Here is a 15,010-nt window from a genome sequence, read left to right on the forward strand (position 1 = left end):
TCTGTTGGCTGTATGAATGTCTTCTTTTGAGAAATGTCTGTTCATATCCTTTGCCCACTTTTTTGATGGGGTTGTTTGTTTTTTTCTTGTATATTTGTTTGAGTTCTTTGTAGATTCTGGATATTAGCCCTTTGTCAGATGAGTAGATTGCAAAAATTTTCTCCCATTCTGTAGGTTGCCTGTTCACTCTGATGGTAGTTTCTTTTACTGTGCAGGCAAACCGGTTTCAGCAGCACATCAAAAAGCTTATCCACCATGATCAAGTGGGCTTCATCCCTGGGATGCAAGGCTGGTTCAACATTCGCAAATCAATAAACATAATCCAGCATATAAACAGAACCAAAGTCAAGAACCACATGATTATCTCAATAGATGCAGAAAAGGTCATTGAGTTATTTCTAATCAGTGTCCCTGTTCTTTCTCTCTTGCCAGAAGGAGGGACGTGTGAAGTGATAGCAGCACACCGATGTTGTAACAAGAATCGCATTGAGGAGAGGTCACAAACAGTAAAGTGTTCCTGTCTACCTGGAAAAGTGGCTGGAACAACAAGAAACCGGCCTTCCTGCGTCGACGGTAGGTACCTGGTTTTACCTCTTGAAAAGTTCATATGGCATTCACTGTACATAATGTAATTTCTCATTTTATCTGCTATGGTTCCAGATAATGAACAAGGTGCATCCAAAGTGTTAAAAAGTTATACAATTGCCAGCCTCAGCAGAGTTTGAATTCTTTTTTCTCTGGTGCTATGATTTCAATGTTTTTTCTCCAAAAAATCCATGTTGAAATTTGCTTGCCATTGCAGCATTGAGAGGTGGGACCTTTGGGAGGTGATTGGGCTGTGAGGACCTGTATTAGTCCATTCTCACACTTCTATAAGGAAATACCTGAGACTGGGTAATTTATAAGGAAAAGAGGCTTAGTTGGCTCATGGCTCCACAGGCTGTACAGGAAGCATGGCTACGGAGGCCCCAGGAAACTTTCAATCATGGCAGAAAGTGAAGCAGAAGCAAGCAGGTCTTACATGACCAGCAAAGGAGGAGGTACTACACAATTCTAAACAACAAGATTTTGTGAGAACTCACTCACTATCATAAGAACAGCAAGGGGGAATAATGGTCTGCCTCCATGAGCCAGTCACCTCTCACCAGGCCCCTGTTGCAACACCGGGGATTACAATTTGACATGAGATTTGGACAGGAACATAAATCCACATCATATCAGGGAGCCTGCCCTTATGGGTAGAATTAATGCTAATATAAAAGGGTAAGTGTATACTTCTCTTGCACACTTGCCTTTCTGCCTTTCATCATGGGATGATGCGGCAAGAAGACCCTTACCTGATGCCTTCATCTTGTACTTCCTAGCCTTTAGTACTGTGAGCTGATAAATTTCTATTCATTATAAAGTACTCAGTCTCAAATATTCCATTATAGCAGCACAAAATGGACTAAACTTCTGGGTTCTGGGGTTTCAAATAGCTTTATTTTGAAATTTTTTAGAGCAAATTAGGGTAAAGGAATTTTTTTCAGGTCAAGAAACTTGAAGGTCCAGCTCATTTGGGAAATGATTTTGGACTAAGGCTATAGAGAATGATGATGGTGATAATGATAATAAATATAGCAACACCTAACATTCATTCAACACATATTTAATGAGCACTTACTATATGCCAGGTACCACTCTGGGTGCTCCAGAAAAACTGATGAATAAATAGAATTGTCCTGAGTCCTCAGTATGGGTCAAACCCTGTGCTAAACACTTCTCATGCATTATTTTATTTAATCCTTCCAACAATTCGACAAAGCAGTATATTTTTTCTTTATTGTGATATAACAGATCCCAAAACTTAACAGCTTAAAACAGAAAATATGATGTCGTAGTTTCTGTGGGTCACGAATTAAACTTATGAGGTTCTGGCTTAGAGTATCTCATGTGGTTGCAGTCAAGATCTGAAGGTTTGACTGATATGGCAGAATGGTTTTAAGAAGGTTTGTTCACATGGCTGTTGGGAGGTGGTCTTGGTTCCTTGCCTTGTGAACACCCTCTCATAAAAAGCTTGGTGTCCTCACAACATGGTAGCTGGCTTCCCTCAGAGTGAGTAATCCAAGAAAACAATACAGAAGCCTTTATACATCACCTCAGAAGTTACACTTTGTTATTTCCACAATATCCTGCAGGTTATACCCACCAGCCCCTATTCATTGTGGTGGTAGACTACAAGGGCTGGAAGACCAGCAGGCAGGGAACATTGGGGGGCACCATGGAAGCTGATTACTGTAAGGAGATGCATTTTTCTCTACCGCTTTCAACATGTAGAAACCGAAGCTTGGAAGGGTTGAATAGCGTTCCATTCATCCCATGGTTGATAAGCCATGGCTCGAATGACTCTTCAGCCCAGCATAATGGACTCTAATACCAAATTTAGACCACTACCTTTAAGACAGTTTTATATGTTACTGCCAAACAATGAGTCCAAGGTGCAAAGGGACTATAAATCTCTCCTCCCATCTTTGTGTTTCGTCATTTAGAGCTGGGTGTGCATTGATTTTCAAATCCTTTATTTAAGAAATCAGGAGGAGGACTCAAAGAAATGAGTCACTTGCTTAGTTCACGTAACAGGACATTGAACCTGAATCCCTTGGCTTGGTGTTCATTGTTCTTCCTCTAGATATAGATAAGGAAGGATACCTTCTAGATCGATTCATGTTATGTATTTTCATTATGGATCAGTAGGTGGTTAGAAAGAGAAACACACTCAAGCTAGGCTAAGTAAAGAGGAAGTATTTTAAGAAAATAAAGGAATCTCGGTGAACCAATTATAGGAAATTTAGCCAAACCTCTTGGAATTTGTGAAGTCTTCAGGCAGCTGTCGTCTCATTTTCTTTGTTCATGGAACATACTGTCTCTGATCTCTGTTTACCTAATTCTGTCCTGTGTAGACTGTCTCTTTTCAAGATTTTTATTTTTACCTTCTCATAAATGAGAGAATGATATAAGGCTTTTACTTCCATGGTACTGAGTCTAATGTCTCTCAGCATGATTGTATTGCTTCAGGGCACACATATATTTGACTCAGTTTCTGTGTCTTAATACATTATCTGAGAAGACAAGATGTGATTGGCCCAACTTAGGCCAATGCGTCAACCTTTGCCCAACCAGTCACAGCCAGAGGAGCAAGCTCATGTGGCATATACAGCTGTCAATTATATGCCATGGGAAGGTCAAGCTATTTTATTTTTTAGAGACAGGGTCTTGCTAATACATCTATCCATAAAATGGCTTGATTCATTTTTCCCAAGAACTGTTTGTATTCAGTCTTACAGTTTATAACTATTTTTTAACAAAATAAAATTTATCTGATAGATGTAACTTTAATTGTTTTTTTCAAGTGGCATTATTCTAGAACAAGAACTTCTGCAAAAATTCCTTCTGGTGATTGGTCCTTGGGAAAAGACATGATACAATTTTCTTGACCACGTACCATCATATTTCCTAGAGACAGCCATGGTAGAGAAAAAGGTTTGAGAATTGAAGAAAGTTTGAAATTCAGCAACAGTTTTTCATAGAATAACATGGGATATATGTGAGAAAGATTATGTATGGTAGCCTCTGCTTAGCCTTCCAAAACATGATAGTGTATTAAAGGCTCTGAGAAGTTCTGCAGACAAGTAACTTACTAAACTTGAACACAGTATTTCTCAAACTTTTAGAACCTTTTTAAATGTAACTTTTTTTTTGTCTCCTCTAGTTCCCAGAGTTCCATGCAATAAACTTGGGGCTATGATGCTGTGGAGTCTGTGTACTATGATTTGTTTCTCAGGATTATCTTTCAAGTCTTCTGAGTTAATGGATAGTGTGATGCCTGTAGATAGCTCAGTGTGTTTCCTAAGACTGGCTGGCCAGACAGTACACAACTGATCCTATACTGATGTGATTTATAGTATCTCAGTGACATATTGGGCTCAACTGCAGCTTGGAAATCATCTAGAGAGCTTCCAGAGCAAGCATAGTATGAAAAAGCTTAAGCCCCTATATATATTCACAAATATTAAATGTTTTAGGGGACAGAGAAGATGACCTATTTTGGTTCTGCCATTTGTTACTTGTCATCCACACACAATGAAATACTGAGATAATGAATTGCTGTGGTGGATCACGGATGCATGCCACAAAGGCTGGCTGTGGTCCCTTCATAACTGTCTCTGTTTGAAACTTGCTTTGTTCTTTTTAAACACACCCAAGCTTGTTCAGTAGATGGAATGCTGAACACGTATGACTTTATCAGAAGACATTTATAAAGGGAAATTCCGTTGTTCTTATTAGAAGAGGATCTTGTGTAGCATCTTTAGTGAAGTGATGGCATTTTCAGGTATACTTTCTGAATTGTGTGCAAATCCTCTTTGAAACAGCATTTAGTCCCCAGCTTGGCACCTAAACATGTACAGGAGTGTGAGGGATCCAAGTCTGCATCCATAAGAGGAAGAAGAGGATGAATGTACAAGAGCTGTCAAAGCTTTTTATAGTCCCTAATAAAAGATAGTTGTCTACATTTGTTCCTCCTAACAAAGACAACTGGAATTCAGTCATCATATATATCTGTCCAAGAGCAGATGTTGTCATCTTTCTGTTTGTTTGTTTTCTGGTTTTGAGCAGCGGTTGCCAGTTGCCAGCCCACTGGTAAAAACCATTCTCAGACCTGTTCCTGAGGTCGGCAGACTATTGAAAAAATTGACTTTGCATGCCTTTAAATGGGACACTCCAGTTTTCTACAAGCCTCACTATTTCTTATTATTACACTGGACTCTGACAGGTTGATTTCCTGCCTGATCCTTAAAGACAATGGAATGTGTGGTAACTAGCTCATACAGTCATTTCCCTACTAATTTCAAGTGAATAAACTAATTTTAAATAAGTTTTTTTTCTAAAAAATTAATTTTGTAGAAAAATATACTCTTTAATCAAAGTAATATATATAATCTGTTGCGAATATAAATGTATACGTATATTCCATAATAGAAATATATATCAAAACATCACATCATACCCCATAATTATTTATCAATTAAAAATTTTTACAAAAGAAATGTATGTATATAAATATAACAAAGAAAGAACACAAATTAAAGTGATTCTTCATTTTTTTTCTTTCCCACTAATCCTCTCACATCATAATTGCCAGAGGAAATGATCCTTGTCATATTTCTACATATCCTTACAGAAAATATTTTGGTACATGCAGGCCTACAGATACAGACATGTAAAACTTTATAAATATGAATGATATTATATTGTATAGACTGGTCTAAACCTAAATTTTTTAGCACAAGGAAATATCTTAAGTAGTTCACTGAAAGAAATAAAAATGGCTGGTAAACATGGAAAAAATGCTTACCATCACTCAGATGAAGAAATGTAAATTAAACACTGGACTACAGTGTTTCATCAATCAAATAGGCAGAGATGAAACGTTTGGTAATACCCAGACTTAAGGAAGAGAGAGAAAAAATCACATTTAAATCATACTCGGTGATAAATGACTTACAAACTCAATTAGTTAGCCATTCTTCTCTATGGGATTCACCAAAAAAGAAGATGATAAATAGGAAATTTTGTGATTAGACTGGCTGTTTGGGGAACATAGTACAAATTATGTGCAGTATAATTGCAATGACTTTAGCAACATCTCTTGGATGTTTAATTCTCTGCATTTTCTCAACAGGATCAGATTCATGACTGTGGGTATCATCTAAGAAATATTTCAAGAATTTTGATGTTATTTTAATGTGAAAACTATATATAAAGTTATATTTAGTGCATATACTAGACTTAATGTAGAAGTCTCATTGTAAAGCCCATCTATATAGCCACTTGAAAGAAGCAAAATTCTCTGCATAAACATCTATCACGGTGTGTATGTCGTGTGTGTGTGAGAGAGAGACAGGTCATGGCACAGCACACCTGAAATCTTTGTCAGTTACCTAGCTGCCATAAAACTTGTTTACACATAACCTCAAATTCACAAAGAAATTTCCCCAAAGTAGCCCCCAAGTCATTGGTTTTCATTTATCTCTAGAGAGCTCAGGTGTTTTCAAATACCTGGTCTTCTCTGATATGATAGCACTTTTCATCCTTTCTTTTCCCAGAAAGCAGGAAAAATGTTGTTCTAAATCTAAGGAGTCAGCTCCACATCCCTTTAGCTGGGCTGCAGCCTAGATAAGGCAGGATTCTAGGGTCCTGTGTTATTAATGTGCTGTCCATATGAATAACAAGCAAATCTTGTGAATTATTTCATACTTCTAGGAAAATCTATAGCCCTGTCCTTCTGCAACAACACTGGAAGCTGCCGAGGATACCGGTACATTTCTATGCGGAAGAATCTGATAACTTTATATAAGGAAGTAGTAAAACTTGTATCCCCTTCTGGGACTTGTGTATAAACTTATACAGATGAGTAATATTTTAAAAACTTAATGATATATATGTTCCTCCATCCTCTGAAGCTCTCTGAATTTCTGAAAACCTACCACCCCCCTCCATACAAGTTCAAACAGCAAGATATGAATTACCCATTGATACAGTTTGGCTGTGTCACCACCCAAATCTCATCTTGAATTGTAGCTCCCATAATCCCCATGTGTCATTGGAAGGACCCAGTGGGAGGTAATTGAATAATGGGGATGCGTTTTCCCATGCTATTCTTGTGATAGTGAATAAGTCTCATGAGATCTGATGGTTTTATAAAGGGCAATTCCCCTGCACATGTTCTCTTGCTGCCACTGTGTAATTTGTGCCGTTGCTCCTCCTTTGCCTTCTGCCATGATTATGAGGCCTCCCCAGCCATGTGGAACTATGATAGTCCAATAAACCTCTTTCCTTTATACATTACCCAGTCTTGGGTATTTCTTTATAGGAGTAGGAAAATGGACTAATGCACCCACTAACCAGAGAAGAGAGGCCCAAACATGTGGAATTTAAATGTAAAACCTATTAAGGTACTCAGATTTAAAATTGAAGAATGAGTTTTTTCCTGTTCCCCAGACTGTTGAGAGCAGAGGGAGAAGAGGAAGGAAGGACCATATGGGTAGCGGGATGTGGCCCACTAGAGTAAAGGCCATCTGTGACTAGTACCAGAGAGATGTGACTCTACCTAAAGATCCATATCTCCAACCTCCAGCCAAGAGAACACTGTACATGACAGCTCAATACACTTTGTTCAAGCCATTTTATTAGCTGCCTTCAAGTGAAGACCATCCATTAACAGCAGCTAGATATTGCACATTGATTTTCCAACAAGAGTCATAAACCACAGGCATCCTTAGACCTCCTTAGCCTCCTACCCTGCATAGGTGACCCCCAGGAAATGAGAGGAGAAACCTGGGTTCCTAGATGGGTGGAGTAGTCATAGGAAGGAAATCTTATGCACCAACTATGTAAGAACGGATGAGTTTGAGATCACCAGTTGACCTAAGACATTGGTGGGACACTCTCACCTTCCCCATTTCACCTGTTTCACTTATGAAATGAAAAGCAAGTCCAATAATATCTGATATTACTTGGTATTTTCATTATTGCATCATTTTAAAAATTGAGGGTAAAATGTAGTGGACTATCAATTAATATTACTTAGGCTCATAATTAATATTACTTAGGCTTGTAAAATGATTGGGCGGTTAACTAGCCACTCATTCAAAGGAAGATCACATCCTTTAAATTTAGAATGACCTGCACATGCTAACTTAGAAGTTATCATTCCTGGTCTCCTTTGATGCCTACACACTAATTTTGTTTTATACTGAATGCCTCTTCTCATCAATGCTCTCCCAGGTGCAAGAAACCTAAACCTTCTCAATAGTGGTTCAAGTAAAAAGGGAAGTTATTTTGAGAATATACATGGGGTCGTGGAATTCAAGGGCAGAGATTGCTCCACAGCATGCCTTGAAGCACCTGAAACTGACATACTGATTTCAGGAGGCAGCCTATCTGTGTTCCCCATAGCTCTATCTCATGGGAGATGTTGCCTTTCATCATGGGCTCATTTTGGATATCTGCCTTGTTCTCTTTTCTTTACAAACCAGGGAGGTTAAGTCCATCCATGTCAGCTGGCAATGATCTTCTCAACTCAATGGGACACTACTTAGAGTAGTAGCCTGAAACTGGTAATTTTACTGGTTTGTAGTTACTGAGTTCTTACTATATGCTAGACCCTGTATATTGAGTTTATTACTTATGTCATCCTCATAAAAGCCTTATAAGATAGGTACTACTATTCCCCCTTTACAAGGGAGGAACCTGATGCCTTAGAGAAGTTAGATTATTTCTTCCGGGACATGATAGGGATAGATATGAGACCCCATGTGGGAACTGCTGGAAATAATGGGCAGAAAAGAGGATCAGAAATAAAGGTAGGAAAGATTCAGAGTACCAGTTCACTTCTTATATTTGCTCCCTAGGAGAACAATAACACCATTCAGTCACACTAGCCTCCTGATTAAGCTCTTCCTCTAACATACAAACCATCAGCATTCATGTTCCCTATATTTACATTCCAAATCCATCCATTTCTCCTCATTCCCTAATTTCAAGACTGCCATTATCTAGACTCACATCTCAACCCTAGTTAATCCCTCTGATTAAAATGTACCCTCAATACCGCTTCTTCACACCATCTGATTCTTCATTACTCAACTTAGATCTCCAATTCCAGAGGTCCTTCCTGAAGACACTATGCCTAAAGTTAATAATGCCCACCTCTAGGTCCTTGGAACAGCCTGTATAACATTTCTCATAACTCACTGCAATGTACTATAATCTTTGTTGACTTGTGATCTCCTCTGCTAGAGAGTCTTATTAACTCATTCATTCATTCAGCAATTATTTTTGGAGCATTGACTATGTGCCAGGAATTATGCCAAATGCTTCATCACATAATGCTGAACAAAGACAGCCCCTTGCTCTCATGGAACCTACAGTACAGCAGGAGAGACAGACCATAATTTAATCAGGCCTAAACACATACAAGTAAACCACACATTCAGAAGGATAAGAATTCTGTCCTTGGAGAGGATGCAATAACAAGGAATGTAAAGGAGATTGGGGAGCTAAGAAGACTTCCATGAAGACGTGACAGGAAGCCTGAAATGTGAGGTACAGCTCAAGCTAGTGGGTGAGCAGCATTGCAGGCATAGAAGACAGCGTGCAGAAAAGCCACAGGTTTTGATCAAAACATTGAGAGAAAACCATGGTGGTGGGAACCCATAGGACAATAACATTGCAAGAGACAGAAGGCTGAAAAGTTAGATAGGGCCAAACAAGAAGTAACCATAAGTAGTGTAGTAATTACACTGTGTGTCTCTATTACCTAACATAGTTCTTAAAACTGAATCATGCTAATCATGTACTTGGGGGGCAATAAAGGAATCTGTGGTGGGAAATTGTGTAAATCAGTCAACTTAGATTTTTGTGACTGAGGAGACAGCACTGAGAGCCCTCTATGGAGACAGAAATCTCCTACGAAGTGTCTGACAACAGATTTCAAAACCTCTATATTAACACTTCAGACAATGCCAAAGCAAAGCAAGCCAAATTGTCTTTTTGATATCACCAGCCTCCACACATGCTGTTACCCACACAGGGTTACTGTCACCTGAATGTCTCACTCACTCTCTACTCCCGACCACTCACACTGCTACAAAGAGTCCTCACAACTGCACACACACAGCAAACAAACAAAACCGTCGGATGGAAATTTTAAATCATTGCTCTCTTCAATTCTGCTTACTGTCTTAAGCAGTCTTGAGATACTGTGTTAACTAGGAGATTCTTTATACAGGGGAAGGGCATCTGGGTAAAGGGCTTCTCATTTAGGGTTTATTTTAACATGGTAGATAACTACAGGCTCATGTCAATTTATTTTTCTCCTGATTAGCACTTAAGTTCTTCAACTCCAATTTATTTCTTTATGGATTTACAACACCATGTTCTATGTAGCTCCCTCCTAACCCCTCACGAAAGCCTCTATAACACCTAATACCAAAGGATGCCTGACCAACCTTCCATGAAATCGGGGGTAATATAGTGTTGTAAAATTCAAATACAGGTGTTATAAGTCTATTTTGTCAAGAAAGAGTTGATGGAGAAATGGCTGTCTCTCACATTACCAAGTCCTGCTCCCTTTAAAATCTTCGAGCACATAAGTTTGAGAAACAATATAATAAAACCACATTTGTACTATAGAAATTGTCTATTGCTCTTAGCAGCCCTTATGCAAGAATTATAATAACTACAGGGACTGAGAGTTGTTAAGGACTGATACCGCGTCAGGTATCCTACTGAAAATCTTACCAACATTATGATACCTAATCTTTATAACAACTCACGAGATGGGTACTATTATTATTATCCCCATTTTAATGATAAGGAAACAGGCTCAAGATAAGAACGGGCTTGCCCAGGGTCACATAGCTAACAGGTTGAAGAGTCAAAATTCAACCCCAGCAATCTGATAGTATTACTCATGAAAGACATTAAGATTGCATTCATTCTCAAAGAGACAAATGGAAATTTGTTATGGCAATTTAAAATCATTGTGACTTGGAACACACAGACTCCTGAATTTCAACTCTAATTCTGCCACTGATTAGTCACATGTCCTTAAACATATTATCCTCTTGGAATCACAGTCTCTTTTCTGTAAAAGGAAATGAAAATAATATAGCATCAAAGAGTTGAAGGGAATACTAAACAAGAAAATTCATATAAACCACAAATGTGTAATCCAATCTCCATGCATATTGTGAGCCCTCAATTATATTAGCAATAATGCACTCAGAAAATATCTTATATTTGTATTTTCATTAATGAGTGCATTTCTACAACTTAAGGTAAGAAACCATGAGTTAAAACTGCAATTTTGATTGTAATGCCTGTACTTGTGTACCTTTTCCTCATTTGATTACCTTCAACCATAAAACAAGACTTTCAAACCTCCAGAAACGTGTGCAGAGAAACAAAAAGAAGCTGGTCATGACATAGAAGTCTGTATCCCATCAGGCATGAAGAGAGGAGACAAGTTGAAGGTGACATGCTGTGTTTTCATTCAGAAGTGAAGATATTGAGGACATCTTCTAATCCCAATCCAAGTAAGAGAAGACACTCATTTCCCAAGCTCCCATTGGTCATCACAGCATCTCTGGAAATGAAATATCTCATATGCATGATGGAATTCAAAAAGGAACTAGGAGTGTGCATTTCACTGAAGATAGGGCACATTAGGTACAGATTGACTTACCCTTGACTTTGGTCTTCTCTTAGCCCTCACACAAGAGCTGCCTTTCTCTTCTCGCTATAGAGACTCCCTAGGTTGCTTCATTCATTCTCATGGCTTCAGAGACCCAAATAGCTCCCAAGTCTGTGCACCTAGCCTAATCCATTCTTCCAAACTCTAGGTCATTTTGTTCATGTAGTTATTAGACATCTCCATTCGGATTTCTCAAAGACACCTCAAATTCAATATGCTCAAAATGGAGCACACTTTTGTCTTTTTTCACTTCCTCATGGCCCATGTCCATTTTGTCATCAGACCTCCTTAATTCCTCTGCCTAATTCTCTTTCATCTTTTCCCTTCTTTCCATCTCAATTTCTATCCAATAACCAAGCTCAAGCCATTGTCACCTTTTCACCTTGATTACTGAAGGATCTTCATTCTTATTGCCTAAAGTCTTTATCATACACAGCCTCCAAAAACTAATCTAAGTCCTCCTGATGTAGGCTACTATATATCTTGTTCTTCCCTTTTCGGAACACAGTTTCCCACTTTAAGTTACATTTTAATACTCTCTTTATTTCTGTACAACAAATGCTGCATGAAGGCAAAGTTCATGAAGGTCTTGTTCACAGCTGCATGCCAGTGCCCAGCACAATGCCTGGTACAGATGCTCAAATAATTCATGTCTTTTGTACTTATGTAGTGGGACAAGATCAAATCAAAGATGGATTTATATTCCAGTTCCAGCTCTACTATGATCCTAAGTTTAAGTTTCCAAATCTGAAAACAGGAATTACAAGAACTTAACTTCACAATGTAATTATGAGAATTATTTAAGAAATGCATGTAGAGCACTTGGCACAGAATTAGTTCTCAATAAGTATTAGTCCTAACCATTGAAAGGATTGATGTGAGATACAGATTTGGTGGGTCATCTCTCGGACTCCTCACCGTTAAATGGAGAAATGAAGACAGCATAGGAACAATTCCCAGACTTACACTTGAGTGTTGTTTATGTGTAAAGGAGATTCTTTTGTCCTGAGTGTATCACAGACTCAATTGAACTATCTGTACTCTAAGTTTTCTGCAAAAGGATATCAGAGAAAAGTTGAAGTCCTTGTACTTGGTGGAATCAGTCAAAACCCGATGTTTTAACGTTATAGAGGCTACAATAATCTCTATCAACAAAACTGAATTGGCAATGAACTCTTCTAAGCATTTGTATCATCTGAAATAAACTTAAGTTTTTATGTTGTTTTCCTTTTGAGTTGCTGGTGTTATGTGAAGTGGTAACTTGGGATTGGTGTGGACCAAGTTAGTTTTTGCAGCAATTGAAGGACTGTTCGAGGAAGGCTCAACCATCTCCTCTGTACTTCTTTCTAAATACAGCCTCTTCTAGCGATGAGCTTGTTACAAGCAATAGAAGAAAATGTAAATATTTTCTTGGCTGCTTTTTACAATAAACTGAACAAAAACAGATTCAAACATAGAACCTTGTCAGATTCCATACCTAAGATGTCTGTTTTACAGTATATTGAAGAGCTTTGGCCCCTTCTTTGCATTCATGTGCTATGAATTTTTTTTCTTCCATTTTGATACAAAAAAAGATCTCAAGCAGACACTTGTTCTATCTATGACTGTTCCAGGAGGGAACAAAACACATGTTAGGATGAATTTACACAGAACTTTTGACCACAGGTGGAATTACTCAATATACTAAATGATTATTCAGATGGGAAAGCACTACAAATGGCTTTGCCAGCCTGCTGACTGACTGACAGAATTTTGGTATACATTTCAGAGTTAACACAATTTGTCTAAAACTTGTCATTTTTGAGGACTTCATTTTGCATTGTCTGTGGAATTCAAGAGAAATATGTCTAATACTACCTCCTGTCTAAAACAAAAATGATACATGAAAGGCCCAAGAAAATGCCAAATCAGAAGATTCTTTCTGCAAGTACTAACCCTCTTTAATACTGAGCATCAGATAGGGTGACCAATAGGACATGATTTCTGCTTCAATGATTATAAAGTTCAGGGGAAATGACAGGTAAACTGATGATTGCAAAGTTGTGTGATGTGTGCTGTGATGGAGATGAACTCAGAGTGCTCTGAGAGCAGAGGTTAGGGTGTTAAATGATGGAATGGGAAGGGTGATCTAGATGGCTTCTCATCAGAACTAACATCCAGTCTGGGACTCTCAGTGACTAGGTAAGAGGATGGGATCGAATGTCCATGGCAGAAAACGGCATGTGCAATAGCCCAGCATCAACAAGAAGGATCCTGATGAATCCAAGGAGCTACAAGAAGTTCAGTGTGCCTGGGTAGAGAAGGGTGTGGGATGGGTCTGGAAATCTCATTAGGAATGAGCTCATGCAGCAGCCTGATAGCCATGGTGGACATTGAAGCTGCCCAAAAGCAGTAGAATTAGGCACTAAAGGGTTTTATGTCAATGAATGATATGGGTAGATTTGTGTTTGGATGTATCACTACCTAGCACAGGAATTAAATTGTTTCTAGTATAATTGCTATTTATTGTACTTAGAACCCAGATTTCTAACCAATACAGAGAATAAACCCAAGAAATGTCAGAAAGGATACAGGTCCATTCTGATTTTTAGGTCAGTGCTCTGATAGTTAGGATAACAAAGTTACATCGCAGTTTTGCTGGCAAAAAATAGAGTAGAGATTATGAAAGAAGTAGTATCTCCCATAGGAAATCTTGATATCTTAGCCACATGACTGTGAATTCATGCTTTTGGTTTTGCATCAAGGATCATTATGGAAAGGGGAGTGTTCATTCTACTTACGGAGAAAAAGTAAGAAGAACTGAGATTAACATATCTTAACCATGTAAAAAGGAAGCCCTTCATATCAGGGAAATTGAAAAGTACAATTAACCTCCTGCCAGGCTACATGTTAGAATCACCTAGGGAGATTCTTTAAAATATCATTGGCTTGGACACACCCCTAGGTATTTTTACTTGATTGAGCTGAAGCAGGGCCTGTGTATTTGCATATTTTAAAAGCTCCATGAGGGATGCTAAGGGATAATCAGAGTTGAGAACCAAAGCTGTAGCGGTTAAGAGCATGGGCTGGGGAATAAGGCAGAGTGGATTGAAATTCTGGCTCTTGTTGAAAACACAATTATTTCTGTTGTTTTAATTTCTAATTTATAAACATTCCATATAGCATTAAAGGTGACTTATATGGATATTTCCAAAATAGTCAGATAAAGTGTAATATAGATATGAAAGGAATTCCACTCTTATCCCCTGCCCTTAGTCTCTTCATTTGTAAAGTGGGCATAATGGTATCTACCTTATATGATCTATCCTAGCTTTGAACATGTTAATAAGTAAAAAGATTTGTAAATACCTGGCATATAAATGTTTGATAGATGCAAGCTATTGTTCTTAACTCAGGTGAAGTTAATAGGAGAAACAGGACAGAGAGGAGAGAAATCACAAAGCATGTTTCAAAGACACCAATTAGTTTGGCTGAGGCCTCAGGGAGTAATAGGTAAAAAATTTACAAAGTCAAGTTGGGGCCAAATTGCTTTCTTGAGCTCCAGGCTAATGTTGAAATTTGAGCAAGTGTTCATTAATTGGTCATCTAATAATGTAGTCCCCAAGCAGGTGAGACCAGCAGGTGTATATTGTACAAAATAGAATAAATTTAAGGATTGCTCAGAGTCCATTCCAAAACTTGGGCTCTGATTTGAATTTAACCCAAATGTGGAAC

The 15,010-nt window shown here is 38.2% G+C and overlaps 1 protein-coding gene across 3 annotated transcripts in view; it reads left to right on the forward strand.

Annotated features, from left to right (window-relative positions):
• TAFA1 (TAFA chemokine like family member 1) overlaps positions 1–15,010 on the forward strand; it is a 562,720-nt gene that overhangs the window by 434,226 nt on the left and 113,484 nt on the right. For 2 of the 3 annotated variants that reach the window (XM_017859393.1, XM_017859392.1), the window contains exon 3: positions 433–573. In XM_017859393.1, the coding sequence (XP_017714882.1) occupies positions 433–573 (141 nt within the window). The remainder of the gene's footprint in view (positions 1–432; positions 574–15,010) is intronic. The other variant, XM_017859394.1, reaches the window with a different exon arrangement.

The sequence above is a fragment of the Rhinopithecus bieti genome, unplaced genomic scaffold (genome assembly GCF_001698545.2).
Source record: "Rhinopithecus bieti isolate Rb0 unplaced genomic scaffold, ASM169854v2 scaffold_47418, whole genome shotgun sequence".
Classification (NCBI taxonomy): Eukaryota; Metazoa; Chordata; class Mammalia; order Primates; family Cercopithecidae; genus Rhinopithecus; species Rhinopithecus bieti.